The sequence below is a fragment of the Onychomys torridus genome, chromosome 18, assembly GCF_903995425.1.
Source record: "Onychomys torridus chromosome 18, mOncTor1.1, whole genome shotgun sequence".
NCBI classification, from domain to species: domain Eukaryota; kingdom Metazoa; phylum Chordata; class Mammalia; order Rodentia; family Cricetidae; genus Onychomys; species Onychomys torridus.
In genome coordinates, this window is record NC_050460.1 from 44,752,680 (window position 1) to 44,780,676 (window position 27,997).

Sequence of the window (27,997 nt, forward strand, 5' to 3'; positions counted from 1 at the left end):
TGGGAAATGTTCATGTGGATGCTAGGAATGGAACCTGGGTCCTCCCTAAGAGTAGGAGGAGGTCTTAACCACTGAACTATCTCTCTAGCCCCCAATTATCATTTATGTTTGAAATTACATATAATAAATTTTTAATTAAGGGACAGGCAATATTTCATATTAAGGACTTTCTTAATTGATTTACGCACGATAAATGACTCTTAAGTTTTTCAAAACAGTCTTTTTTAAAGAAATATACTTGCCAGGCGGTAGTGGCGCATGCCTGTAATCCCGGCACTTGGGAAGCAGAGGCAGGTGGATCTCTGTGAGTTCGAGGCCAGCCTGAGAGCGAGTTCCAGGAATGGTGCAAAGCTACACAGAGAAACCCTGTCTCGAAAAACCAAAAAAAAAAAAAAGAAAGAAATATACTCAGCTACTTAATAGATAAAGAATTTTAAATACCTGTAATCTTTCTGACTCACTTGTAGGAACATCAAAGCAAACACCCTAAAAGAAAAATAAGATTTTTATTTAGATACATGAGTTAATTTTACTAATTAATATTTATTGCATTTTGCTTTTAAAAAATATGTATTCCAGGCTAGTGAGATGGCTCAGTGGTTAAGAGCACTGACTCTTCTTCCAGAGACTCTGAGTCTCAAAAAACCAAAAAAAAAAAAAAAAAAAAAAAAAACCCTTTAATTAGCTTTAATTAGTTCATTCACGATAACTGAACTCAGGCATATGCCTGTAACCTCAGTACTTGGGAAGTAGAATGAAGAGGAGCAAGAGGTTCAAGGCTAACCTGGGCTACTATGAAATACCATCTCAAAGGAGAAGAAGATCCTATCATCACTCTCATTAGCAATCAATAGCAGACAACAACAAAAAAGTACGCATTCTCTTAACTGGAAGACATGTTCAACTGATACACACAGAGACTACACACACACATCCACACATGGCAAGGATACCATAGCAGAAACTTCGATGGCTTAAGTCTTAGACAGGTGTGGTGTCACCTACTTACAATCCCAACATTCAAGGGAGGATCATGAGTTCAAGGCCAGCATGGGTTACATAGGGATGCCTTGTCTCAAAATAATAATAGCAACAAAGACTTAGATATTAGCCAAACAAAGCAGAATGACTTAAAGTCCAGAAGGAATGTACCATTTATATAATCCCAAATCTTTGAGGTCTTTATAAATATTATCAGTAACTGGTTAAAATGTTCATTATCTAGAAAAACCTACCATATTTCCTTTTAGGAGGCACATTCTGGTTACTTGAGACAAAGCATTACTGCTCAGCCTTCTGGTAAGCTCTTTCCAAGCACAGGTGACATCCTGTATTTCTTCTGGGCTTTCCAAAGTCATGGTCACAAACCCCTTTAGAAATAAAAGGCCTATTAGGTTTGGGAGAAATTCAGCAGCAGAAAAATGAAGTTTGAACTCTATGATCCTCTCTCAATTATTATGCAGTTACCATGCAGTGTGCCTATAGTGTAACATGGCTACTAAAAACTCACTTCTCTGAAACTGTATTAGAAGGCTGTTTACAATCACTGACAGCACCATGTTCTGTACACTGCTCTCACACACCACACAGAGACTATGTTCTACATGTTAGAGGACAGAATCAGACCCATCACAGAAAGAGTTGGGGAAAAGTAGTGAAGAAATAAGGAAATGATTAAAAGTCAGAATAATGAAAAAAAGACATAAAAATCTTCAAACTTTTGGAGGACTACCACATAAAAATTACTTGTTCCATGAAGCTTCTTTGGACAGCAAAAGAATCAACATGGAAATATTTACCTATCAAATACTTAGAGACTACCTCCTATAATGTTCCCTAGACCATGCCAAGGGCTAGATATTTAATAACAAACAGACCTTTCACTCAGGGACATGGCTTTCTTACAGGGAGGGGGGGGGGGACGGAGATAGTAACAAAGGATATAAAATGTCAGTGACATGTATCATAAAGAATAACATAGCAGGACTAGGGAATGTAAAACAGTAAAGAGGACCAGAGTGATCAGCATATGATGATATTTGAGCAGAGGCCAAAATAAAGGAGGAATGGGACTGAGAAAATGAGTAAGTCTGAAGGTCTTTGCAGGAGTGGGTTAATGTAGAAGTCAAGTCAAACAGATTCAGATGAAGAAATCAAGAGGGATGAAAAAGTGAAGTCACATAGGCACCAAGCATTATGGGACATTCATGATAAAGACTTCAGAGCTAGAGATGGCTCAGTGGTTAAGAGCACTGGCTGCTCTTCCAGGGGTCCTGAGTTCAATCCCCAGCAACCACATGGTGACTCCCAACCATCTACAATGAGATCTGGTGCCCTCTTCTGGTGTGCAGGCATAAATGCAGGTAGAACACTCTATACATAAGATGGCTAACAACCAGCCAGTACTAACTGCAGTTGTGACTTTGAAGGCACTGCATGCACATGGCACACATACACTCAGGTTAAAAACTCTTAGACAGAAAATAAAATTTTTAAAAATTAAAACTTCAAATAAGAGGAATTTCAGGCATTTGTACTTTGCTCCCAAGATATTTAATTAAAAAGTTAGATGATCTATCCACTAAATGATTCTTGGCTAGGCTGGCCTCAGACTTGTAACATTCTCCTGCTGTTTCCCTAGTGCTGTGATTCCAGATGTAGCCACCTCTGTAGTCAGCCAAAGAATTCTTTCATAGGACAAGGATTAGCAGTAAATGACCTATAAAGTACCTTAACATTTTCTTTTAAAAGTACAATTTAAAAATTGTTTATCTGCTTGGCGATGGTGGCACACACCTTTGATCCCAGCACTTGGGACACAGAGGCAAGTGGATCTCAGTGAGTTCAAGGTCAGCCTGGTCTACAGAACAGCCAGGACTGTTTTACAGAGAAACCCTGTCTCAAACTCATCCCCACTCAAAAAAAAATTGTTTATCTGAAAGGCTGAAGCAGGAAAAGTATTGTGACTTCAAGGCCAACCTGAGATATACAGCAAGACCTTGCTTCCAAAAAATAAAATACTCAGGCTGTTGTGTGGTGATACACACCTAAACAGGGAATCTCTGAGAGTTCCAGGCCAGCCAAAGGTACACATTGAGAGGCTGTTTCAAAAAGAAATAAAACACCCACTGGAGTTTTTTGGTTGTTTTTGATGCATGAAACCTTCATGTTCAACAGGCTAGTCTCAAATTTTTGAGTCTACTATCTCTGATTCCTGAGTGCTGGGATCACAAATATGAACTACCACTTGTGGCTTTTGTTAGTTTTGAGACAAGTTTAACTGTGTATGTAGCCCAGGCTAGCAGCCTCTTGAATGCTGAAATTATAGTCATACCCATCATTCCTGACTAAACATTATTTTACAAAGTATCTGATGAGTTTTTAGAGATTCTCTATGTATTCAGTGCTACAGGATCACCATATAGAAGATCAGAGAATAAAATATGCTTTTAAAATGGTTTATATGACAAATGGTATTCCCCCCCTCCCGTGTCCCTTTTCAAGACTCACCTCCACCCCACTTATATCACAGTAAGTAACAAATAACAAGTCTCTGAACCACTTGCAACAAATGTCTCTGGTGTGACAGATTTGATATCTGACACTAACCTGGAAGCAGGTCACAGGAGTGCTACACATAAACTCAGAACATAGACACCTCTATACATATAAAAGTAATCCTTACTTGGCCTTTACAAAATCTACTCACTTTGTGGTTCTATGGCAACTAACAAAATGAAAAATCTAAGTTTCAGTTGGTCCCACCTGGTACAGTGGTAACTTTCTTTTCTTTCCAGAATCTCTTTAGACACTTTGATATGATGAGATAAGAACTAAATTCCCAGGGGGCAGGGACAGAAGGATGGGGGAGCCACAAGTCACATGTCTGCTTAAGATTCTGTCAGCTTGTCACCCTTTCATCCCAGCACTCAGGAGGCAGAGGCAAGCGGATCTCTGTGAGTTCCAGGACATGCTCCAAAGCTACACAGAGAAACCCTATCTCAAGAGGAAAAAAAACATTCTGCCAGCCTGGCTGACTGATTAAAACTTTGTCAATTTGGAATGTTACAAATCCGGAGCAAAATTATCTTTGAAATTTTTTACACCACCCCTGCTTACAAAATCCCAGTAGCCTCCAGGTGGCAGTTGCACACACCTTTAATCCCAGCACTCGGAAGCAGAGCCAGATGGATCTCTGTGAGTTCGAGGCCAGGCTGGTCTACAGAGCAAGATCCAGGACAGGCTCCAAAGCTACATAGAGATAAAAAATAAAAAAATCCTAGCCATTTGATGCCTACCTCTGTATCTGACGTAACAGCCTTTCAATTGTCAGGTAAAACAAAACAAAAAACAAAAAAAAACTTTACAATCTTAGTAGACCAATAGCTTCTACAAATCCAAAAACTAAGAACGTTATCACGTAACATATAAAATCTAAAACAGATTTTCCGACCTGGCTGTAACCTGCCTATCTGATATCTACACCAATGTATGTAATAAATTCTCCAATTAATGACTTTTAGTTCTGTGACTATGAAAGCACATGTAACCACTTCCATGGTGGCACATATCCTTCATGGCTACCTAAATCCAAATTCATGGTAACTCACATACAGCTGAAAATAAAACTATCTCATACACCCTTTGGAGTGAGAGCTATGTTTTGTGTGGACTGAAGCAAATCTAAACACAGATATCAAATGACTGACACAGAGCCATCTTTGTAAGCAGATTATACTGTGATGCTGTGATTAAGTAGAATGTCATTATTTTTAGAAGACACAAGTTGAAATATTTAAGAATGATGTCTTCATTTTTGCACAGTATTAACAGTTGATGAATTAAGGTGGATGATAAATGATATTTATTGTACTAGTCTTCCCTCCAGAGTGCTGGGATTGCAGCCATGTATACAAGATGAGAAGAGGAAGATGTTTCTAGACAGGAAAGGAAAGCAATAGCAACAATAAAACCTGAATTCAGTGAAGAAACCCAATGCAGTATTTCAGTAATGTACTGTGTAACAGCTAAGGCTCAGTTTAACCTTCTCTACCAAATATACACTTGCCCCCACACATTTCTACCTTATCAGAGGTGATCAAAGATCGTGGTTCAAAGCTTGATGCACCAGAAATGTGAGCTAATGCTGCGGCCAATGCATCCACTGCCCCTTTCTCTTCTATCAGTCTTTGAGCTGATGGTCGGAAAAAATCAACAGCAGCATAAGAAACAGAGGCCAGAGACCTATGGTTTAAAAATAGTAAATGTTCTTGGTCAAGATACAGGGGGAAAAGTAAAGGCAAGATCATCAATGGGAAAAGAAAAAGTAACATTTTCACATAATAATGTAATTAAATGTCTTCTGGTAAAACCTCTGACAAAAATTTTCTCACATTGGAACTAGGAGAGCTTAAAGATGAACAGCCTAATATAGAAGAGAATTACTCAGCAAGGTCAGAAAGCATACCTGATGGCATCCATGCTTTTAGATTTAACTAAATCCATTGTAGAAGGAACACCTACACGTTTAAAAGTAATTCCCTGAAAATGAAAGAATTACATTAAAGAAAAAGGAAGTCATAGTTAATTTCTAAATTAATATAGTTTGTTGAATTTCCATTTCTTGGACTTAAAGATTTCCAAGCCCTAGCAGATGAAAAAAAAAAAAAAATAGCTTTTTCTAACAAATCATCTATAATCAATTCCAAAAAGAAAAAACAAAAGAACTAAAAACTTGTCCCTTAGTTAAATCATGGAATTTCACTTGCAAAACAAAGTGGATTCAAAAGGAGAAAAAGATGTCATTTTAATCTGTCAACATTTTCTTACCACTTTTGTTTTACAAATGTATTACTATATAAAAAATAAACATGGGGTTGGGGATTTAGCTCAGTGGTAGAGCGCTTGCCTAGCAAGTGCAAGGCCCTGGGTTTGATTCTCAGCTCCAAAAAAAATAAAAAATAAAAAATAAACATAAAGGTAGTTGGTAAAATGTGAAAGACTACAAGAAAATGCAGACCATAAAAATGTATTTTTTTAATGAAACTGGTTATTGTGTTATCAACCTAACTAAAATAGCAATGCCAAATCAGAGTCAGTCACCCATTCACAATGCTTAGTAGTCACAATGATACTGGAACCTTTAACACACTTTCAACTTTAGTATCAAGGGAGAAATTCAAAGAAAAAAGGAGCATGTCAGATCTTCTGGCTTCACAATAAAAGCTGTATAAAACAAAGTCCTGCAACTAATACAAATTTAGCTCTCCACATGCTTGACATCGAAATGCAGCTTAAGCTGAGAAACATTGGGAAGGTGTATTTGTGAGAATAAATAGAAAAACTCTTTTCTACGGAACCATTCAGATGATAAGACTGAAGAAATGTAACTTTACTCACTGCTTTCTGTTCCACATATCGCAGCTGACCTCTTTCTCTTGGTTGATAAAAACATACACAAATTCCTGTCCGGCCAGCTCTACCTGTGCGTCCAGAGCGATGGATATAGGATTCAACATCCTAAGAAGAAAAAGGAAAATTCATTTATAAACATGACAAGCGAGCCAGCCATGATGCACACCTGTAACCAGAGCTCAGAAGGATGAAGCAAGAGGACTAACCCAAACCTAAGGCCAACCTCAAGAACACCAAAAAGAATTAGGGATGGTAGTGCAGGCCTGTAATCCCAGTACTCGGGGGCTGCTGAGGCATCAAGTTAAAGGCCAGCATGAGTTAAAAAGAGTCTCAGCAAAGAAGCCAAAACTATACAATGGGAAAAAGAAAGTATCTTCAACAAATGGTGCTGGCATAACTGGATGTCAATATGTAAAAGATTACAAATAGATCCCTATCTGTCACTGTGCACAAAACTCAAGTCCAAGTGGATCAAAGACCTCAACATAAATCCAGTTACACTAAAGTTAATAGAAGAGAAAGTAGGAAGTACTCTTGATCGCATTGGGACAGGAGATCACTTCCTAAATATAACACCAATAGCACAAACATTGAGAGCAACAATTAATAAATGAGACCTCTTGAAACTGAGAAGCTTTTGCAGAGCAAAAGACATGGTCAATAAGACAAAAAGACAGCCTACAGAATGAGAAAAGATCTTCACCAACCCCACATCTGACAGAAGGTTGATTTCCATAGTATATAAAGAACTCAAGAAATTAGACATCAAAATACCGAACAATCCAATTAAAAAATGGGCTAAAGAGCTAAACAGAAAATTCACAAAACAAGAATCACAAATGGCTGAAAGACATTTAAAGAAATGCTCAACATCCTTAATCATCAGAGAAATGTAAATCAGAATGACTCTAAGATACCACCTTACACCTGTCAGAATGGCTATAATCAAAAACACTAATGACAGTCAATGCTGGAGAGGATGCGGAGCAAAGGGAACATTACTCCCCTGTTGGTGGGAATGTAAACTTGTACAACCACTGTGGAAGTCAGTATGGCGGTTTCTCAGAAAATTGGGAATCGAACTACCTCAAGACCCAGCCATACCACTCTTGGGCATATACCCAAGGAATGCTCAACCATACCACAAAGATACATGCTCAACTATATTCATAGCAGCATTATTCATAATAGCCAGAACCTGGAAACAACTTAGATGCCTGTCAACTGAAGAATGGATTAAGAAAATGTGCTAAATATACACAATGGAGTACTACTCAGCAGAGAAAAATAATGACAGCATGAAATTTGCAGGCAAACGGATGGAACTAGAAAAAAATCATCCTGAGTGAGGTAACCCAAACCCAGAAGGACAAACATGGTATGTACTCACTCATAAGTGGATTCTAGATAGAAAGCAAAGAACAATCAGACTGCAACTCACAGAACCATGGAGGCTATATATATGGCATGGGGGACCCTAGGATGACTGTAGCTTATAATTAGATTTGGTTTTACTCAATTACTGAGCAACCCTCAATGAAACATGACACTATTAAGATAAGAATTTATATTTTTGGTTGTGAGCCTACCCTTTAACAGCTGAGCCATCTCTATTAAGATAAGAATTTAGCCGGGCGGTGGTGGCGCACGCCTTTAATCCCAGCACTAGGGAAGCAGAGCCAGGCGGATCTCTGTGAGTTCGAGGCCAGCCTGGGCTACCAAGTGAGTTCCAGGAAAGGTGCAAAACTACACAGAGAAACCCTGTCTCGGGAAAAAAAAAAAAAAAAAACAGAAAAACAAACAAACAAAAAAGAATTTATACTGTATCAAGCTGATAATAGAAAAATAAATTTTAAAAAATAAAAAATTTGAACTATTAAAAAAAACGTATTTTGATAAAGCAAAAAGGGGAAACTAGGGGTTCATCATTCCTCTCCACAGTCTATTCTTTCCCTTGTTTTACATATTCAAAATTTTTTATCGGTGGATTCTGCTGGAATATCCACTGCAGATAAGCACTGGAGGGCTCCTGTTGCAAATCACCCTCTGGAGTGATGGAAGGATCTTTCTACTGACACTTGGAGGGGACCTCATCTGATGGTGTGGGCCTGGGGTTCTGTTTATGTCTTTCCTTAGGACGATGAGATTTCTCATTGGGTTTCTGAGCACTGTGTGCTCCCTGTGGCTGCAGCTGAAGCCCCAACATGGCAGAAACTTATTGGGCCTTCGTGAAAAACTCTCTCCTTCCGATGCCAATGGGGATTGATAGCCCAATATGGCCAGCTTTGACAAGCATTAACGTAAGCCTAGGAACTGCAGCCATGCAGTTAAAAGATTCTCCAGAAGGTAATGTATGGTAACTGCTTTTTCAAGTATGTTTGAGAACATGTCACCCAGACACCTTGGAGATTAAGGATAACACTGAAGATCACTGCCCTCCATTTATAAACAGTAGCATGCCAGCTAAGCATTTTCATTCTCACAATCCTATTCAAACTGGAGTAGCACCTACTTCAGGAGTGGCTCTGTGCAACATTTTTTTGGCCTCCTGAAATTCATTTAGCCCCCTTTGAAGGTCCCTTAAATTTTGTGAGTCTGAATGTAGCCAATATGAGACCATTAGTTCTGCTCCTTGTTTTTCCTTTATTCTTCTTAGTTGTTCTTTTGCAGAGCTGCCAGCTTAAGTCATGCTGGGATCAAGAATAATGGGCCTCGATGGTTCGTGTTCCTGGAGTTGTGTCCATGCCAATGGATACCCATGCTCCAGAAGAGAATCTGACATCGATGCTGCCGTTGTTGATGTTATAACAGTGATGACCACCACTACTACTGTTTCTGGGATTGCCATTTCATAATTGGTTACTACAGCTAGCAGCACAGTGGAGACCCTGGCAGCAAAAGTAGCTACCACAGTTAGTTAATCTTTCATTCTATTGGGCATGACAAATTTAAATCAATAGTTATATACATTTCGACTGGCTTTGAAAGTTATAAATTTACAAACTCAAGTTCCATTTGCTTTTGGGATACCATCTTACAAGGACTCCAATTTGCAGTAAGGCTCATTAAGGAAGGGAATGGCTCAGGTGCCTTTAGCCTATACCGGCTATGGGTGGGTTAAGACTTCTGTTGGTCTTTTCTGTGTCAAACACACAGATTGCAAGCCCAGCCCCACTTAGAGATCTTTGGAAACAGTTAACTCTGCAGCTCTCACACGATTGAGCCTGTATGACAATGAGTATTCAGAGATGGGTTATGCCTGGTGGGGGGCGCTCACCAACCTAAGACAGAACGCCTGTGTGGCCTGGACAAGTGTCTCCATGACAGGTAAGGTGACCTGCTGACATCCCATGCAACCTAAGTCAGAAGCTCATTTTTTAGTAAAAGGGGGGACCTGTAGGGCCCTGGCCCCTGTTTGGGATAACTGTTGCCTTGCTTGCTGACCTTGATCTTGATATCCTCCCTATGCTAATTCCCTGCGAGATTCCACCCTCCTGAATGCTTAAGGGAAGTTCTTTGTTTATGTATCCTGCATATTGGGCATCAACAGCTTAGATGCAAGATTGTAAAACATCAGAAGCGAACTTCTGCCCTCTGGGGTTCTCCCACTGTGCTGTAAGCCTGTATTTAAGATCTCCTCCCTTCTTCAATAAACAGCATTCGGCATTCAAAAAAAAAAAAGGAACGAAAGAAATTGAAGACAGCGATGTTCTGAAACAGGGAGTGGTGATGGTGTCATGGGCCTTTGAGGATGCTGGACTAAAGTCTATCAAATTGTGCAAACAGGAAAATTGTATACTATGTGAATTATCCGTCAATAAAGGTCTTACTAAAAAAAAGTCTCAGGTCTGCCTGGTCTGAGACTATTGATCAAAAACAAAGCAAAACTACATTCAATTTTTCTGTACTTTAAGACATCACAAGTAATTTATATGCTAGAATTCTGGAATAAAAAAACAGATTAAAAGCTATTAATCCAGGGGCTGGAGAGATGACTCAGAGGTTAAGGACACTAGCTGTTCTTCCAGAGGTTCTGAGTTCAATTCCCAGCAACCACATGGTGGCTCAAAACTATCTGTAATGAGATCTGCCGCCCTCTTCTGGCCTGCAAGGACACATGCAAACAGAACACTGTATACATAATAAATAAATATATATATATTTTAAAAGCAGCTATTAATCCAAGACCTGAACAAGGACAACATCAACAGATATGATAAAAAAAGAGGGAAATCTCACAGGACCCCAACCCTAGACAAGAAACTATAGGTAACTAAGGAACGCTACGAGCAAGACAGGAGAAATAGTCTTCCTCAGGGAAGAGCCTGCAGTTGGTGATCTGATACCAAGAGGTCAGTCCTGAAATCATATACGTAAGAGTAACACAGGACTGAGCAGATTATATTTATGTATTAAGAATATGTGTATATGTGTGTGTGCATGTGTGTGTACACAAAGAAAAAGGCTATGAATTTGGGAAAGCAAGGAGGGTATCCAGGAAGGATTGGGAGGAGGAAATGATGTGATTATATTTTAATTTATAAAAACTTTAAATAAACAAAGCACCTATTTAGAAAGCAGCTATTTATCCACATACACTAGCATTCTGTATAATTCCTTAATGAAATGTGTATGTTGTTGCCATCATTATTCAGATTCTGTACAGGAATTTGGATATATCAATGGCTGGCCTGGAACACACAGTAACCCTTCAGCCTCTGCCTCCCAAGTGCTGGGACTATAAGTATGTGCCACATTCCTGGCTCCTGTATTTTACTGATCTTTTTTGTTTTGTTTTTATCTGAGATCGGGTTCCTCTGTACAACAGCCCTAACTGTCCTGAAACTCGCTTTGTAGACCAGGCTGGCCTTGAACACACAGAGATCCGCCTGCCTCTGCCTCCCAAGTGCTAGAATTAAAAGCGTGCATCAGCACCACCCAGGCTGATCAACCTTTAGATGAAAACAACAAAGTTACTCATTTATGAGGATGGTACATCTGATCAATGTAATACCATCCTAACAAAACATAGGTTAGGATCAACAACAAATCAAAGATATATTTTTTACATATTAAGAAATATTTCTTAAAGTATCATTTACAAAACTATTCTGATCATTCAAATCAAACCCCATTTCCTACCTGTGGAGGAGAACTCTGAATCACCAAGTCAACCTCAGGAATGTCCAAGCCGCGGGCAGCCACATTGGTTGCCACCAAAACTTTAAAACTACCTTCTCTGAAGCCTTTCAGGGTAATTTCTCTTTGTGACTGTGCAATATCCCCATGCAAACACTGGGCATTCTATTTGGAAAAAAAAGCAAAAATAATAATAAGTGTATATCTTATACGTATAACTCGGTTTCCCAACACCATTCAGTCTGTGCCCTTTTCTTACGTTTCTTTTTAAATTTTATCTTTAATAACAATGTATAATTCGTTAAATAAAAAAAAAAAACAACCCACAAACACGACGAGATGGTTCAGTAGGTAAAGGCACTTGGCACCAAACCTGCCAACCTCAGTTAAATTCCCGGGACCCTTACAGTGGAAGGAAAGAACAGAATCCTCCAAGTTGTCTCTGACCTCCACACTCACACTGTGGCATGTGCACATGAAGACATAAGTAAATGTAAAAAATTTAAAACCCAAAACATTCCAGAAAATATACTGCATAAAATGTAAATCTTATTTAATATCGGCCTCTAAGAAATAATTAATTGCTAATAGTTTCAAAGATAGTTTATACAACTTCTATTGTATTTCTAGTGTCAGGGACCAAAGACTTTGTTCATCCTAGGATGAACAGGTCAATCACTGAGCTATGCATGCTGGACCGACCATGACTGTCTGCTTCCTTTTGCTCTGTAGGTAGTCTTGAAATGTAGCCCAGGCTAGCCTCCAGCTCGTTACCCTGATGCTTTAGCTTCCTGAGTGCACACATTATAAGCGCCATGCCCAAGTTTTCTGTTTGTTTGGGTTTATTAAAAGTAATTCTTATTCCTTTTTTTTTTTTTTTTTTTTTTCCAAGACAGGGTTTTTTCGTAACTTTGGTGCCTGTCCTGGATCTGGATTTGTAGACCAGGCTGGCCTCAAACTCACAGAGATCCACCTGCCTCTGCCTCCCGAGTGCTGGGATTACAGGCATGTGCTACCACTGCCCAGCTCCACTAAATTTTTTTAAGGTGCACAAACTTGTTTTCATATGGATGCAAAAACTTATTTTAGCAGTATCTCATTAAAGAACTGATGAACATCTGTATTGTATATAAATTTTCACAGAAACGATGCTGCAGTGAAAATTTACTTACATCTTTGGATATGCCCATATGTGTTTCAGAAGCATATTTACCTAGAAACTGAATTTCTGGGTCAAATATAATGAATATTTGGAGCTCGGTTGGAAGAGAACTACCATAGACAGCTACGGCCTTCGATTCAATACCCAGAAAAAAAATTTAACTTTTTTATTAAAAATATTTTTATGTTTTTGAATGTTTTGTCTGCATGTATGTCTGTGTACCACATGTGTGTAGTGTTCATGGGGGTCAGACAAGGAGGTCATCAGATCCCCAGAACTGGAGGTACAATAAATGATAGCTGCCAATTGATAGTAGATGATGGGAATAGAGCCTGAGTCCTCTTCAAGAGCAGAAAGTAATCTTACCCAATAAACCACCTCTCCAGCTCCTAAGATTTTAATTTTTATTGCCAAGCTATTATAAAAATTAGTTGTGCTGGGCAGTGGTAGTGCATTCCTTTAATCCTAGCACTTGGGAGGCAGAGGCAGGCAGACCTCTCTGAGTTCGAGGCCAGCCTGGTCTACAGAGCAAGTTCCAGGACAGGCTCCAAAGCTACACAGAGAAACCCTGTCTCAAAAAAGAAAGAAAAAAATTAGTTGTACCCACTTACCTTTCAATGTTCTGTATTTATTAATTATACTCTACTCAGCAATGCCAGTCTATTATAAATCATAATCCTTGTTAAAAGGCAAAAATTATATCCCAATCATTTAATTTGCTTTTCTCTAATTTTGGTATTGATACACCTATGCACCACAGGCATGCCTTGTGTTCAAGGCCATGGAGTCTCTGGAACGAGAGTTTTAGATGGTTCTGAGCTGCCACACGGATGCTGGGAATCAAACCCAGGTCCTCTGGAAGAGCAGTCAGTGTGCTCTTTAACCACTGAGCCATCCCTCCAGCCTGGCATTTCTGTAATTATTATTAGGCTGTACTGACTGATGTCTGTGCCAGAAATACTTTTCCTAACTTGTTTTATATGTAGGCATATTTTGCCTGCATGGATGTCTGTGCACCACTTGCAGTGCCCAGTGGCCAGAAGAAGGTGTCAGATATCATGGATCTACAGTTACAGACAGACAGCTGTTAGGGGCCATGGAAGTGCGGGGACTCTAGAAAAGCAAGGGACGCTCTTAACCACTAAGCCATCTCTCCAGCCCATTTTTCCTAACATTTTAATAGTATCCCTACCTACTACTACAGTGAAAAACTCATTAGCAGCTGGGCAGTGGTCACACATACCTTTAATCCCAGCAGAGGCAGAGGCAGGCAGATCTCTGTGAGTTCAAGGCCAGTCTGGGCTACAGAGTGAGTTCCAGGACAACCAGGGCTGTTACACAGAGAAACCCTGTCTAAAAAGGAAAAAAAAAATTCATTAGTGATGATTAAAGTCTGATAGTATATAAGCATAAGTAGCCAACCTTTAAAAACAACATGACCATGGGTTGGGGATTTAGCTCAGTGGTAGAGCGCTAGGCCCTGGGTTCAGTCCTCAGCTCTGAAAAAAACAACAAAAAACCAAAAACATGACCTCATATAGCCTAGGCTGAGCTCAAACTTGCTATTTAGTTAGGGATAACCTTGGCCTTCTACTTCTCCTACCTCCACTCCCAAGCGCTAGAACTGAACATATGGCATATACGACCATACCTACTTTTGCGCTGTACTCGGGAAGTGAACCCAAGGTCTTGCGCATGCTAGGTAAGAACTCTACAAGTGGGGCCACATCCCAGCCTCCTTAGCATGCACACTCTGTACATAAATTCATTTCCTTAGCACTCGCTACGTGTCTGGAATTGCCAGTTTGAGAACAGTCATAAAGAATTGGCTCTGGGACACACACGGTGATACACACCTATAATGTCAGCATATTTGAAGGCTGTTGAGGCAGGAAGAATGTAAGGCTGAGGCCAATGTGGGATTCATAGTGAGACCCCTTCTCAAACAGAGGAGAGAAGACAAGAAATGAAAGGGAAAGGAGGAAGGAAGGAAGGAAGGAAGGAAGGAAGGCCACAGGTTCTAGGACTGACAGGAATTTTAAACATGGTATGACAGAGCTATACCAAGTGCAAGGTGGCCTAAGAGTAACAGAGGAGAATCTACCACTAAGGGAAGTGACACTGAAGCTGAGGTCTGGACAATAGTAAGAAATCAATGAGGGGCTGGAGAGACAACTCAGAGGGTAAGAGCACTGGCTGCTCTTCCAGAGGACCCCGGTTCAATTCCCAGCAACCACTCGGTGGCTCACAACAGGTTTAATGAGATCTGGTGCCCTCTTCTGGCTGGCAGGCATACATAGTGGCAGAATACTGTATACATAATAAATAAGTAAACCTTTAAAAAAAGAGAGAGAGAGAAAAAAGGATGTTAGAAAAAGAACTCGGGGTTGGGGATTTAGCTCAGTGTTAGAGCGCTTGCCTAGCAGGCGTAAGGCCCTGGTTTGGTCCTCAGCTCTAGCAAAAAAAAAAAAAAGAACTCAACTGATAAAAAACAGAAACATTAGGGCTAAGGACTCTGGATGAGAAATGTTACTTGGGAAACACTACAAATATTTGAACAAGACTACTGCTAGAACAGTGAAATGAGACTTGGGACTGGAAAGTACAAATAAACATTATCCTGGTGGAACAATGGGGAATAACTGAATGAGTATAAGGAGAATACTATCATGAACTATTTATACTTAGAAGAACAACTACTCTGGAACCAGTGTGGTAGTGGACAACTTTAATCCAAACACTCAGGAGGCTGAAGCTACACACACACACACACACACACACACACACAAAAAAAACACCTTATTTGTTTAATCTATTTATTTTGGTTTTGTCAAGATGGTTTCTCTGTGTTACCCTGGCTGCCTGGAACTCACTCTCTAGACCAGGCTGGTCTTGAACTCACAGAGATGGTCTGGCTCTGCCTCCCAAGTGCTGGGGTTAAAGGTGGGCACCACCAATGCCAGACTATAATTCTCTCTTTCTTTTTCTCTTTTTTTTAAAAAAGATTTATTTATTTATTATGTATAGTGTTCTGTCTGCATGTACACCTACAGACCAGAAGAGGGCGCCAGATCTCATTACAGATGGTTGTGAGCCACCATGTGGTCGCTGGGAATTGAACTCAGGACCTCTGGAAGAGCAGCCAGTGCTCTTAACTGCTGAGCCATCTCTCCAGCCCCTAATTCTTATAACACAAGTTTAAAATATTAAAATTCTTAACAACTATACTTGATTATATCAACTTTCATATTTTCTAGACCATATTTTAATGTTTTTTAAAAAGGGATAGAGATGGCTCACTGGGTATGAGCATTTCTTGCATAAGTCTGAGTTCCAATCCCCAGAGCCAATGTAAAAACTAGAATGACTGTGTTCTGGACGTATGGTGGAGTCGGGGACAGGAAGATAATTGGAGAAATGGCAGCAGCTGGCCTAGCAAGAGCTTTAGGTTCAGGGAGAGACCCTGCCTCAAAAGACTGAGGCAGGAAATGGCAGAGCAAGACACTTGGTGTCCTTCCCTGGCCTCTGGGGGCCTGTACCATGCATGCACACACACAAAACTAACATCTTAAAATTTGTCTAATGAAAACTGACAGAATTCCCTCCTAATATCATACAAACCTCAAAAAAAACAAATTTTATTATGATTTTTATTTTAAGATTACTTTACTTTTCATTATGTGTATGCGTGTGTCTGTGTTTGGGCATGTTCAAGTGAGTACAGGTGCCCAGAGAGGGACTCCCCTGGAGCTGGTTATGTAGGTGGTTGTGAGCTGCCTTGTTCGGGTGCTGGGAGTTGTACTTGGGTGCTCTGGAAGAGCAGTGTGTATTCTTAGCTGTGGAGTTGTACTTGGTGCTCTGGAAGAGCAGTGTGTATTCTTAGCTGCGGAGGTGCATCTCCAGCCCCATACTATGGCTTTTACATTCCTTGGGGCTGGCTCAGTAGCGTACTATTTAGGTAGCGTGAATAAGGCCCTGGTCTGACTGCTAACAACTGACTATGACATCATAGGTAAGAGAAAGCTTGCTGTGTCATCTAACTCAATTACTCTCTTGAGCAAACTATCAAGTTTAGCCCACAACGAATGGGTCTGGCCTGCTGACGCGTGTCAATTACCTAGAAAAGGTAAAGAAAGCACACCTGCTTGATGTGTGGGTCCATGGCCATTTCAGTCACGTTCTTCTTGGTCTCACAGAAAATAATGGCCCTCCCCTCAGATCCGCTGTAGACCTGAAGCACATCCCCAATAACTGCTGGTCTCTGAGACCAGTGGCACTGGATAGCCAAATGCTTCAAGAAAAGAAAAGAAAGAAAGGCAAAATTATGTTTCATCACAAATTATTTTTTAAAGGGATTGAGGCTGTAAGCCCAGCTGGCAGAGTGATTGCCTAGCATAAATGAAGTTCTGGATTAGATCCCCAGCACTGCATAAACCAGGACTGGTGACCCATACCTGGCCAGGAATCTCAGGGCTAGCCTGGCTAAGGGAGTGAGACCCAAGCAGAAGGGAGAGATAACTGAATGGTGGAACATTTCACTAACATGTATAAGGTCTGGAGTCAATCTCTAGTGGTGGAAGGGAGAAGATGAAAATAAATATTATTTGAATTTAGATCAAACACAAAAATATATCCTATGGTATAAATAATTACATTCATGTGAAATATCCGTAACAGGTCTATCCACAGAGACAGAAGACCAACTGTTGCCTACTAGGGGAAGAACAGACTAGGGATGACTCACTAAGATTCAGAGCTGCATTTTGGGGTGATGAAGATAGAAGTGTGGTTATCTGTCATAAACATAATACTAGATACTGAATTATATACAAGACAGGCCCTGAATTCAATCTCCAGCACCAAAAACAATGAATAAAATAAAATAAAAGCCAGGTGAATATAGGAATGGGCAGATACATAACAAAGGAAATAAAGCACTGATCTAGGTGTGGTGCAGCCCCCCCTAGTAGGAGACTAAGGTTGCTGAGCTAGGGTACACAGCCAGACCCAACCCCAAAGACAGGCAAAGAGGAGGGTGCAATTCAAATGAGAAATAGAAAGATCAGGAGTTCAAGCAATCCTTAGCTACATAGCACGTTCCTAGTCCCTCAAGAAATCAAAACTAGCAAAAAAATAATATAAAAAGATAAAACATTAGTAATAGGATCTAGATGCTGGGTACATACATATCTAAATATATTCACTATAAAAATCCTTTTAACCCATCCAAACGTTTACAAATTTAACACAATAAAATGTTTGGAAAGGTTATACATTTTAAACCTAATACTCATTTTTGTTATTCAGCTTACCTTTCCTTGATTGGTGTAGTGTAAGCATGTTTGCACAAGAACACAGACCATGGTGCATATATAGAGAACTAAGGAGACAGTTTGTAGGAGTCAGTTCTCTTTCTACTATGCAGGTCCCAGGAATCAAATGCAGCTCATCATCAGGTTGGCTGCAAGCACCTTTACCCATTAATTAATTAGCTCACTGGCCCTATCATCTGGGTATAATTTTATAACTTAGCTATTTTTATTTTATGTATGTGGATGTTTTGCCTGTGTCTGTGTACCATGTGCATGTAGTACCCAAGAATTCTGAGCCATCTGTCCAGCCCCCACTCCTTTTTTTCTTTTCTTTTGGCAAGGTCTCACTCAGTAGCCTGGCTGGCCTAGAACGGGCTACTCATAGAACTGCCTGCCTATGCTCACCACACACACACCAATAATGGAATTAAAGACAAGCACCACCAACCCGGGCTTTAATTATTCCTAAGAAAATTCATGTAATATGGCAACTATAAACTACAAGCAAAGTAAGTCAAAAAGGACAAAGAAAAATAAAAATTATTTATACCACCTATGATAAAAATCTTGTTCTTTCTGTATCTCAAAAAAAAAAAAAAAAATCAGATCAAACCCACAACTTAACCAACATATGAAGTAATATGACAGGGTACCAGCAGTAAAATGAAGACCAGAGAAGACTAAGATCGAGCACAGATTTGTTTTGTTTTGTTTTCAAACAAAGAGTACAAGGTGGGGAGGGGAATCAGGTATGATGGTACTCCAGTAATTTCAAAACATAGAAGTGTGATGACAAGATATGGGGCAGCCTGGGCTACAAAGCAAGACACTTAACAACACACAGCTGGGTGAGGTAGTACACATCTTCAATCCAGCACTAGGGAGGAAGAGGCAGACAACCTGAGTTCAAGGCCAGCCTGGTCTACAAAGGAGGTTCCAGACCAGACCAAAGTTACATGGTGAGACCCCTTCTCAACAAAACAAAACACAGCTGGGAGAGAGATCTCAGTGGTTAAGAGAGCACATTGCTCTACCAGAGGACCTTGATTTAGTTCCCAGCACCCACACAGTGGCTCACAACCATCTAACTCCAGTCCCAGGCAATCCAATGCCACAGATGCAGGCAAAAACTCAGATATGAAATAAAAATAAATAAAGCTTTAAACAAAAAACAGCCAATCTTAGTGTTGCATGAATGCCTATGCTCTCAAGACTCGAGAGGTGAAGTCAAGGTGGGGTATAGATGTAGCTTAGTTGGAAGAATGCATGAGGCCCCGAGTTCAATCCCCAGTGCCACAGAAACCAGGTGTAGTGGCACTTGCCAGTAATCCCAACACTTGGGACATAAAGGCAGCAGGATCAGAAGTGAAAGGTCACCTTCTACTAACAAGTGAAATTTGAAGCCAGCCTTCCATACATGAAAATGAAATCATGGCTGGTAATACTTTAAATGCAGAAGTGAAAAATATAAGGGGAATTTTAGAAAGCCTAAAAAATAGTACATATTTGTTATACCACTCAATCTTTGCATACGTTTGAGAACATCCTTCCTCTGACCATCTAGCACTCCAATGTCCTCTTTTCAAGATATAATCATGATGATAATCATCCTCTAGGCTTACACTTTATAAATACCTAAAAAAAATCCATTGAGCATTACATGTTTTTGATTTGTTGAGGTGCTAAGAATCCTGTATTTTTTTAAAAATACTATGATTGGGGTTGGGGATTTAGCTCACCCTGAGTTCAGTCCTCAGCTCTGGCAAAGAAAAAAAAAAAAAAGAAAAGAAAAAAAAAATACTATGATTCTATACACAGCATTCTGTAATTTTTTTGTCGTTCGTGGTGGTGCACTCGGGAGGCAGAGGCAGGCAGATCTCTGAGTTTGAGGCCAGCCTGGTCTACAGAGCAAGATCCAGGAGAGAGAGGACTGCACAGAGAATGCATGTCTCGAAAAAACAAACAAGAAAGTTTGTTTAGTTACACTTATTTATTGCATTGCATGTTTTTGCACACCATGGGGCATGTGTGGAGGTTAGAGGACAATTTGCAGAAGTCAGTTCTCTCCTCTGACTATACAGGTTCTGAGATAGAACTCAAGTCATCAGGCTTGGCCAAAGATACTTCTACCCACTGAACCATCTTACTGGTCCCAGTAATAAATACTCTTTTCTCATTAAGAACTGCCTTCTGCTAGCTTCTTTTCTTTCTTCTCTCCTGCTTTGGATGTGTCACTGTTTTTGAGACAGCTCTTCAGTGTCACACTGTGGTTCAGGCCGACTTGTACCTCACTGTGTATCCTCTGCTGACTTGAACCTAATGGACAGTCCTGGCTCAGTCTCCTCAGCGCATGCACCCTCACACCTGACCTCTACAGCAATCCACAGTCCCAGCATGCTTTACTGCTGCTTTTAGGTCAGGCCTTCTTTGTTCACACCCCCTCCTATTTGTTCTGTCTGCTCCCAGGTTTCAGACTGTAGAAAGACAATGCATATTTAATTTCACTTTGAGAGTTGGGAACTGAACTTACAGCCTCACAAATGCTAACCCCGTGCTCCAGCATTAAACTAGTCCCCAGCACTACTACGTGTCTTACTAAGGGCAGGAAAAGAGGTGAAGCTTCAGGAGGTACCTCAAGCTTGAGTTCAGCTTTATTAGACTTCAACCGTTAGACACCAATTCAAAGCTCAAATCTACATGCTGGCAAAGCTACTTACTTCCACAGTGGTTGCAGCTTTTTGAGTCATTTTCCCAACAAGGTCAACCTGTTCATATCTGGATCTCATGTATTTTTTTGCAACTTTGTATACCCACTGTGGGCAAGTTGCAGAAAAAAGTAAGGTCTGAGGATTGTCTTCTGAATCTTAAACAAACAAAAAGAATTCAAATGTTTTCTTAATGATGTAGCCAGATTTTAAAAATCACCCCAAACTTCGAAACAAAACAAAAAAAATTAAAGATTAAAAACTTGGGGCAAATTTTCAATATACAAACCTCAATGTGTCTGTTTAATTTTCAAAATGAGACAAAACTACACTAGGAAGGAAGAGTTTAAGAAAGAACAACGCAAGAAATGGATAAAATAGTAAATCTACATGGAACGATTACAGAATAATCAAGAGAAGATTCAGAGTACGCTGTTATAGTCTCTTTTTCTAGGGAAAAGATACCAAATAACTTTAATTTTGTTAGAATACCAAGAGACAAGGTAATAAAAATTATGAAATGAAAATTTCTAAGCTTTTATCAAAGAACAGCTGCTAATATACTTTTTCCAACTAGGACACACCAGCTTTGTAGGATTCATGGATGATATCTTCAACTTGGTCAGCAAAACCTAAATCTAACATCTGATCTACTTCATCAAGCACAACATGGCGCAGCTTTGAAAGGTCCAAACGGCCGCTTTGCAGATGGTCTTTGATACGCCCTGGAGTCCCAACAAGGATGTCAATCCCATTCCGAATGTGATTAACTGTGAGAGGAAAACCAGCGACTGTTAAAAATCAGAGAGGCTTTCCCATGACTTCTTTAGATTTAAAACCAACACAGCTTTGGACTAGTGTATGTATTTACTCACTTTGGCTTTGATAGGATGTTCCACCATAAAAACACGCGACACTGAGTTTTCTGGTTATATCTTTGAAATCTTTGGCTACTTGATTTGCCAGTTCCCTTGTTGGAGCCAAAACAAGTACCTGAGCAAGAAGTTTAAAAAACAAAGACACATCTTTTCTAAAGGCTGATCTAAATTCAACCTGAAAAGACATTTCTGTAAAGATGCATTTAGAGGAAGAACCTCAACATTGACTTCCTAAGTACTCAGAGAGCGCTGGGCAGATTGCTAGTGGCAGAATAATCATCTAGCATGCATCAACTGGGTTTAATCTCCAGCCCTAGGGTATGCAGCCAGAGAACAAAATTTCAACAACAAGAACAGCTTATATTTACTTCGGCATATTTTATCAGATTTCAAAAGTTATTTTCCTGGATTGGGAATAGTTCAACTAGTAAAGTGTGTGCTTAGCATGCACAAAGCCTAGTGTCTATTCCTTTGCTTTGCACAAAAGCAGGTGTGGTAATGCACCCTTACAATCCTAGCATTTGGGAGGCAAAAAGATTGTCCTCAACTATATAGTGACCTCAAAGCCAGTCTAGGCTATATGAGACCTTATCTCAAAAAAACAACTAAAAATAAAATATAAGAGACTTTCTTAATGAGGTTCCCAAGCCTTTTTATGATTTCCTTGTCCCTCTTTATTCCTTCCCCTTCAAACTTGTATTACTGCCCTAAAATACAGATACGTATCTACAGACAGACAATGTGCACTACCTGCTGACTTTCTAACCCATCTATTCAAATGTAAGGCCGATGAACGCCAAGTTTATGTCAGGAGAGGCACTGTACTCACTGTACTTTAAGAAGCTGGTACAGAACAAAACTCAAAAACTATTTGTCAAAGTCAAGATGACTCATACACTTTGTATGAACTGGTGATTGTGATTAGTGAGTTAGTGATTTTATCATGGCAACGTGAGGCAGTACTAACACTCCAATTTTATAGACACTGAACTTGAGTCAGAGTGAAGTTAGTAAGTCGTACCCAAGGTCCCACAGCTACAAGTGGTGGAGCTGTGATCTCAGGACAGCCTTCTGACAGACTAAGGTAGGGTGCAACTGTGTCCTATCTGCATTACTTGCAACTTTCCCTAATTAAAACAAAGAAAAACAATTTATCCTGGAAAACCAACACAGCCAACAGGTATGACAGCAGGTCCTAAGCCCTTATGATGTCATTCTAGTCCTGTGGTGTGGACAGCAGGTCCTAAGCCCTTATGATGTCATTCTAGTCCTGTGGCGTGGACAGCAGGTCCTAAGCCCTTATGATGTCATTCTAGTCATGTGGCGTGGTCAGCAGGTCCTAAGCCCTTATGATGTCATTCTAGTCATGTGGCGTGGCCTCTCGAGTGTAGCAGTAGGAGTACCTGTTCAAATCACCATGACGACGTCTCTTCTCCACTGCTACAGACCTTAAAGAGTGCACAGGCTCTAAGGTGTCAAACTGTAGCCTGGAGTTTCACTAGTGCTCTCTTGAACCCATTTTACTACTTATAAATTAACACAGCTCTAATATCCAATAACAGCAATATAACTGCTGTAATATTCTCCATAAAAAGTCAACCTGTGTGGGCTGGAGATTTAGCTCAGTGGTAGAGTGCTTGCCTAGTAAGCGCAAGGTCCTGGGTTCGATCCTCAGCTCAAAAAAAAAAAAGTCAACCTGTGAAATAATTTTCAATATTTACTGAATCACGAGGTAAATACCTCATTGGAGAATTCATTATTTGTAAGGACAGGTCAGGAATGAAGAGAAAAGTCACTAAATACACTAAGTAAAAATAATTCTCTAAGGAAAACTGACTTTGTAACTCAAAGTTATGGAAGATGTCTATACATCCAGAGACAGTACACTTGTGCTCATTAACCAATGTAATTTAGCTTTGCTTGAAATTTTCCTATGTGAAAAACAACAAATTTTTTCTTTAGAAATCAAAACTTAACATTATTAAAAAAAAAGGGGGGGGTAATGACTCTTATGGGGGAGGTGTATAGCTGACTTTGAGACTAATATAATTCTCTCAGGATTTAGGGTACAGCTCAGTGGGGAAGCATGCATGAGCTTAACATGCACAAGGCCCTGGGTTCGATCCCAGCACCAAGAAAAACAACACAAAACAAAACAAACAAAAAAAAATAAACAAAAGACTGTTTTTTTTTCCTCATTAATGTTAAGAGCTTTTACTTCCTTAATAACCGTTACCTTTGGTGAGCGGCTTTTTTTAATTGTCTCTTGATTTCTTTGGAGCCTTTCAATCAAGGGTATGGCAAAAGAGAATGTCTTTCCTGTTCCTGTCCGGGCTTGAGCAATTAAATCTTTTCCTTCATATACAGGACCAAAGGTTTTAACTTGAATAGGAAAGAGATATGTTACCCCTCGACCTGTAAAATGAGATTTTATTACAATTTGTGATGAGAATCAGGAAAAAATAAATTCATTTGACAATGACAATCCTTATTCCTCCATGACTACCTAAAGACACACTACCCAGTAATGGTTACAGTTATTCCTACCCCAGACAGGAATTAGAATAAAATGGTCTGATTTGACAAACACATGAAGCTCTTACAGTTAAAACAAGTCGGAATAAAGAAAAAGAATGATGTAGAAATAACTGCAATTAAAAAGAAGGGGCTATTTATCTTTTAAATTCTTCCTTCGATCAGAAAAGTCACCAGTTTTATAAAATTAGCAAATTTCAATGACATGAAAATCACAGTACCTTTCAGAAGCTTGATAGTCTCCTCAGAAATGGAGAAATTGGAGAAGGCTCCTTCCTTTTGTTCACGTGTTAGACTCTGTCAAAATGAAACCAAAATTCTCAAAAATATAGTTTACATTGACTTTTACTCATTTTGAGAGGCAAAGAGGGGGTCTCATGTAGCCTGGACTGTTCTCAAACATGCTATGCAGCAAAGGACAGCCCTTAATTCTGATTGCATTCACCTCTAAAAGTGATGGGATTACAGTTGTACATGGCCAAACATTCCCATATATGGCAAGCTTACTTATTTTACACACACACACACACACACACACACACACACACACACACACAAATATGAATCTCACTATGTAGCCCTGGCTGTTGCAGAACTTGCTAATTAGACCAGGGTGGCCTGGAACTCAAGATATCTACCTGCCTTTGCCTCCCAAGTGTTAGAATTAGAGACATACTACCATGCTCAATCCCATAAAGTATTTTCAAAAACAGATTTTCATCCTTTAGTGTCTTTTTAAAAAAACTTAGCCGGGTGGTGGTGGCGCACACCTTTAATCCCAGCACTCAGGAGGCAGAGGCAGGCGGATCTCTGTGAGTTTGAGGCCAGCCTGGGCTACCAAGTGATTCCCAGGAATGGCGCAAAAAGCTACATAGAGAAACCCTGTCTTGAAAAGAAAACCCAAAAAAAAATCCTTTATTTTAAATTTATGTGTCTATGTGTGTGCCACATGTGTGCAGGTGCCCAAGAAGGCCAGAAAGGGCATCAGGTCCCCTGGAGTTAAGAGAACTGGAGTAACAGACAGTTGTGAGCTGTCCAATGTGGGCGCTGAAAACTGAACCTGTGTCCTCTAGGAGAGCAGCATGCACTCTTAGCTACAAAGCCATTTCTTTGGCCCCTTATTCTATTTAACTAATGGCCCATTATTAGACATGTAGGCTATTTAAACTTTTGCTATGATCGACATTATACTTAATCCATAGAGTTTTTTTGGTTTTTTTTTTCCTGTTCACTTAATTCATATAGTTTTGTACAAAGTATACCCTTAGCATAAATTCCTAACAGCAGAATTCCTGAAATCTAATTTGACAAGAATAAAATAATCAGTGCCTGAAATACAGCTCAGCACTTAAGAACAAATTTTGTTCTTGCAGAGGACCTGAGTTTAAATCCCAGATCCCATGTCAGGTGGCTCACCAACATCCTAGGGATTCAATGGCCTCTTCTGGCTTCCCTGGACACCCACAGCCATGTGGCATAGACACCCACACACAAATAATAATAATCAACAGTTTACATTGCATTAGGCAAATTGCAACAGAGACAGGAGCAATCTGTACATTCTACTAGCAAAACAGATTTGTAGGCCCTTACTGAACTCAATTTAACATATGTGCTTCTTGGCAAATAACAAATTTACAAGTGGAAAAATACAGAACAGCAATACAAAGATTCACCTCTTCCCACAATCCTCCAAGGGTTTCACATAAATTAATCTCAGTGCCTATACCAGGGTTTGATCCCTAGCACAGCAGAAAGAAATAATGGGGATGGCTTAAATTATTAGCTATTATCAGATTTAAAGATTGTAATAAGTTATTATCAAAAAGAGAGGTCAGGCACAGTGGTGCATGCCTTTAATACCAGCACTCAGGAGGCACATGTTGAGTTCCCAGCACCTATGCGGCAGTTCACAACAATCTGAAACTCCAGTTAGTTCCAGGGGGTCTGACACCCTCTTCTGGCTTCAGTAGGCACTGGACATGTACATAGTGCATGTATATACTTGCAAAAAAAGACATTCATACATATAAAAGGGAGGGAAAAAAAAACTCTTTTAAAAGAAAGTAAATATCCTAAGAGATTCAGCAGATATAAATCGAGAATAGCTGGGCACACCTTTAATCCCAGCACACAGGAAGTGGAGGCAGGTGAATCTCTCTGAATTCCAGGCCAGCCAGGGCTACTGAGTGAGAGCCTGTCTCCAAAAACAGGTGGTAAGTACCTGTAATCTCAGCACTTGGAAGAGTTAAAAGGATAAGAGTCCAAAGATATCCTCAGCTACCTGGGAAGTCTGAGACTAGCCTGAGCTACTATGAGACCCCACTTCAAACAAATGAATACACACTGCTACAGTAGGCCTTGGAGTAGAGTCTGTACTAAGCACGTCTACTAGACTTCCCCAAATTTAATGTCTAGGGAAATGCTGTCTCAAGAAAACTAAACAGGGGCAGGAAAGATGGCTCCATGGTTAAGAGCACTGACTAATTGTCCAGAGGACCCTGGTTCAATTCCCAGCACCCACATGGCAGCTCTTAATTGTCTGTAACTCCAGTTCCAGGGGATTCCATATCCATGGCAAAACACTAGTGCACATAAAAATAAATGAATGAATGAATGAAATAAAGGAAGTGGGGTAGTAGCAAGTTGTTTCAGTGGCTAAAGGCACCTGCTGCCAAGCTTAACAACCTGAGTTTGATCCTTAGGACCCATGCAGGGAAGGGAAAGGACTCCACCTCCACACACAAAATAAATAAATGTTAAAAAGGAAAGACAATACAGTGAAAGAAACAGGGCCAAAGAGGAAAAGGCTCAGGTTTCAGCTATTCTGGTTCTCTGGTTCAAATAAGAACATTAGACACTAAGCAGAAAATAGTACAGAATCAATTCTAATGAACCTACAGATCAAGTCGGCCTACATTTCAAAGACAACACCATACGCAAGGTAGTAAATATGACGTGTACCTCCTCCACTCTATCACTTGACTTATGAGTAGAATTCTCCAAGGATGACACTCGCTTTGACCTTTTCTCGTAGGCATCAACATCCCCGTTTGGGAGGTCTTTTCTTCTCGACTTATGAGGTGGGGAGAACTCATCTGAAAGTCTAAGTCCTTCTTCAGTGTCTCCATTTAGCTTCTCTTTTATTTTAGGTTTTTTGGGCTTGGGAGCATCCAGGTCTTCTGTAACGCCATTTTCTCTTGTTTCTGATTTCTCATCTGATTCATAGTGCGGCCTTGACTTCCTTCTGTCACTCTGTAGACGAAGAAACAGACAGTGACAGGCTCTCCTTCGGAGACTCTACAGCTCAAGTGTGACTCCCCAGCTGGCTAAGCTCAACCTACAGTTACACTCAACACTACCTGCAAGAAATCACACTGGTTAGTAGCTGGAAGTCTGCATCTTACCTGCTTCAATTTGTCATGCCGTCTCCTGCCTTCAAGACTCAGTCTCTAGAACATTTCTAAACCCATCCTAAGATTTTTAGGAAAGTTAAATAGTTCCTCCGCAGGAAAAGAATGAAGTCTCAAAATTATAAATTAAAATACAAATAAAAACTAACATCTCCAAAAGGGAAAAAAATGTATTGAGTACCTACCCATCACTGTGTAATGTTTCGGCTTATCTTGTTTAAATCTTCATAACAACCCTATCAGGGAAGTACAGGTCCATAATCCCTTATCCGAAATTCCGAAATCCATAAAGCTCTGAAAACCGAAAGTGTTTTTGTAACTTATATAGAGACAAAACCTTATCTGATCTGAATTCATTTGATGGCAAAATTTGACAACTAAGGTGAAGCTACTTCCATAGTCTTTACTTATTTATCCCGTTTAATATAACTATCCATAT

General features: G+C 39.9%; 1 protein-coding gene across 1 annotated transcript in view; it reads right to left on the reverse strand.

Annotated features, from left to right (window-relative positions):
• Ddx50 (DExD-box helicase 50) overlaps positions 1 to 27,997 on the reverse strand; it is a 34,087-nt gene that overhangs the window by 2,511 nt on the left and 3,579 nt on the right. Inside the window, exons 2-14 of the mRNA XM_036167771.1 lie at positions 27,110 to 27,400; positions 24,367 to 24,442; positions 23,847 to 24,025; positions 21,608 to 21,725; positions 21,317 to 21,502; positions 20,745 to 20,890; positions 16,857 to 17,006; positions 11,557 to 11,718; positions 6,400 to 6,519; positions 5,468 to 5,541; positions 5,085 to 5,244; positions 1,236 to 1,370; positions 442 to 486 (exon numbers count right to left, since the gene is read on the reverse strand). Coding sequence (XP_036023664.1) covers positions 442 to 486; positions 1,236 to 1,370; positions 5,085 to 5,244; positions 5,468 to 5,541; positions 6,400 to 6,519; positions 11,557 to 11,718; positions 16,857 to 17,006; positions 20,745 to 20,890; positions 21,317 to 21,502; positions 21,608 to 21,725; positions 23,847 to 24,025; positions 24,367 to 24,442; positions 27,110 to 27,400 — 1,842 coding nt within the window. The remainder of the gene's footprint in view (positions 1 to 441; positions 487 to 1,235; positions 1,371 to 5,084; positions 5,245 to 5,467; positions 5,542 to 6,399; positions 6,520 to 11,556; positions 11,719 to 16,856; positions 17,007 to 20,744; positions 20,891 to 21,316; positions 21,503 to 21,607; positions 21,726 to 23,846; positions 24,026 to 24,366; positions 24,443 to 27,109; positions 27,401 to 27,997) is intronic.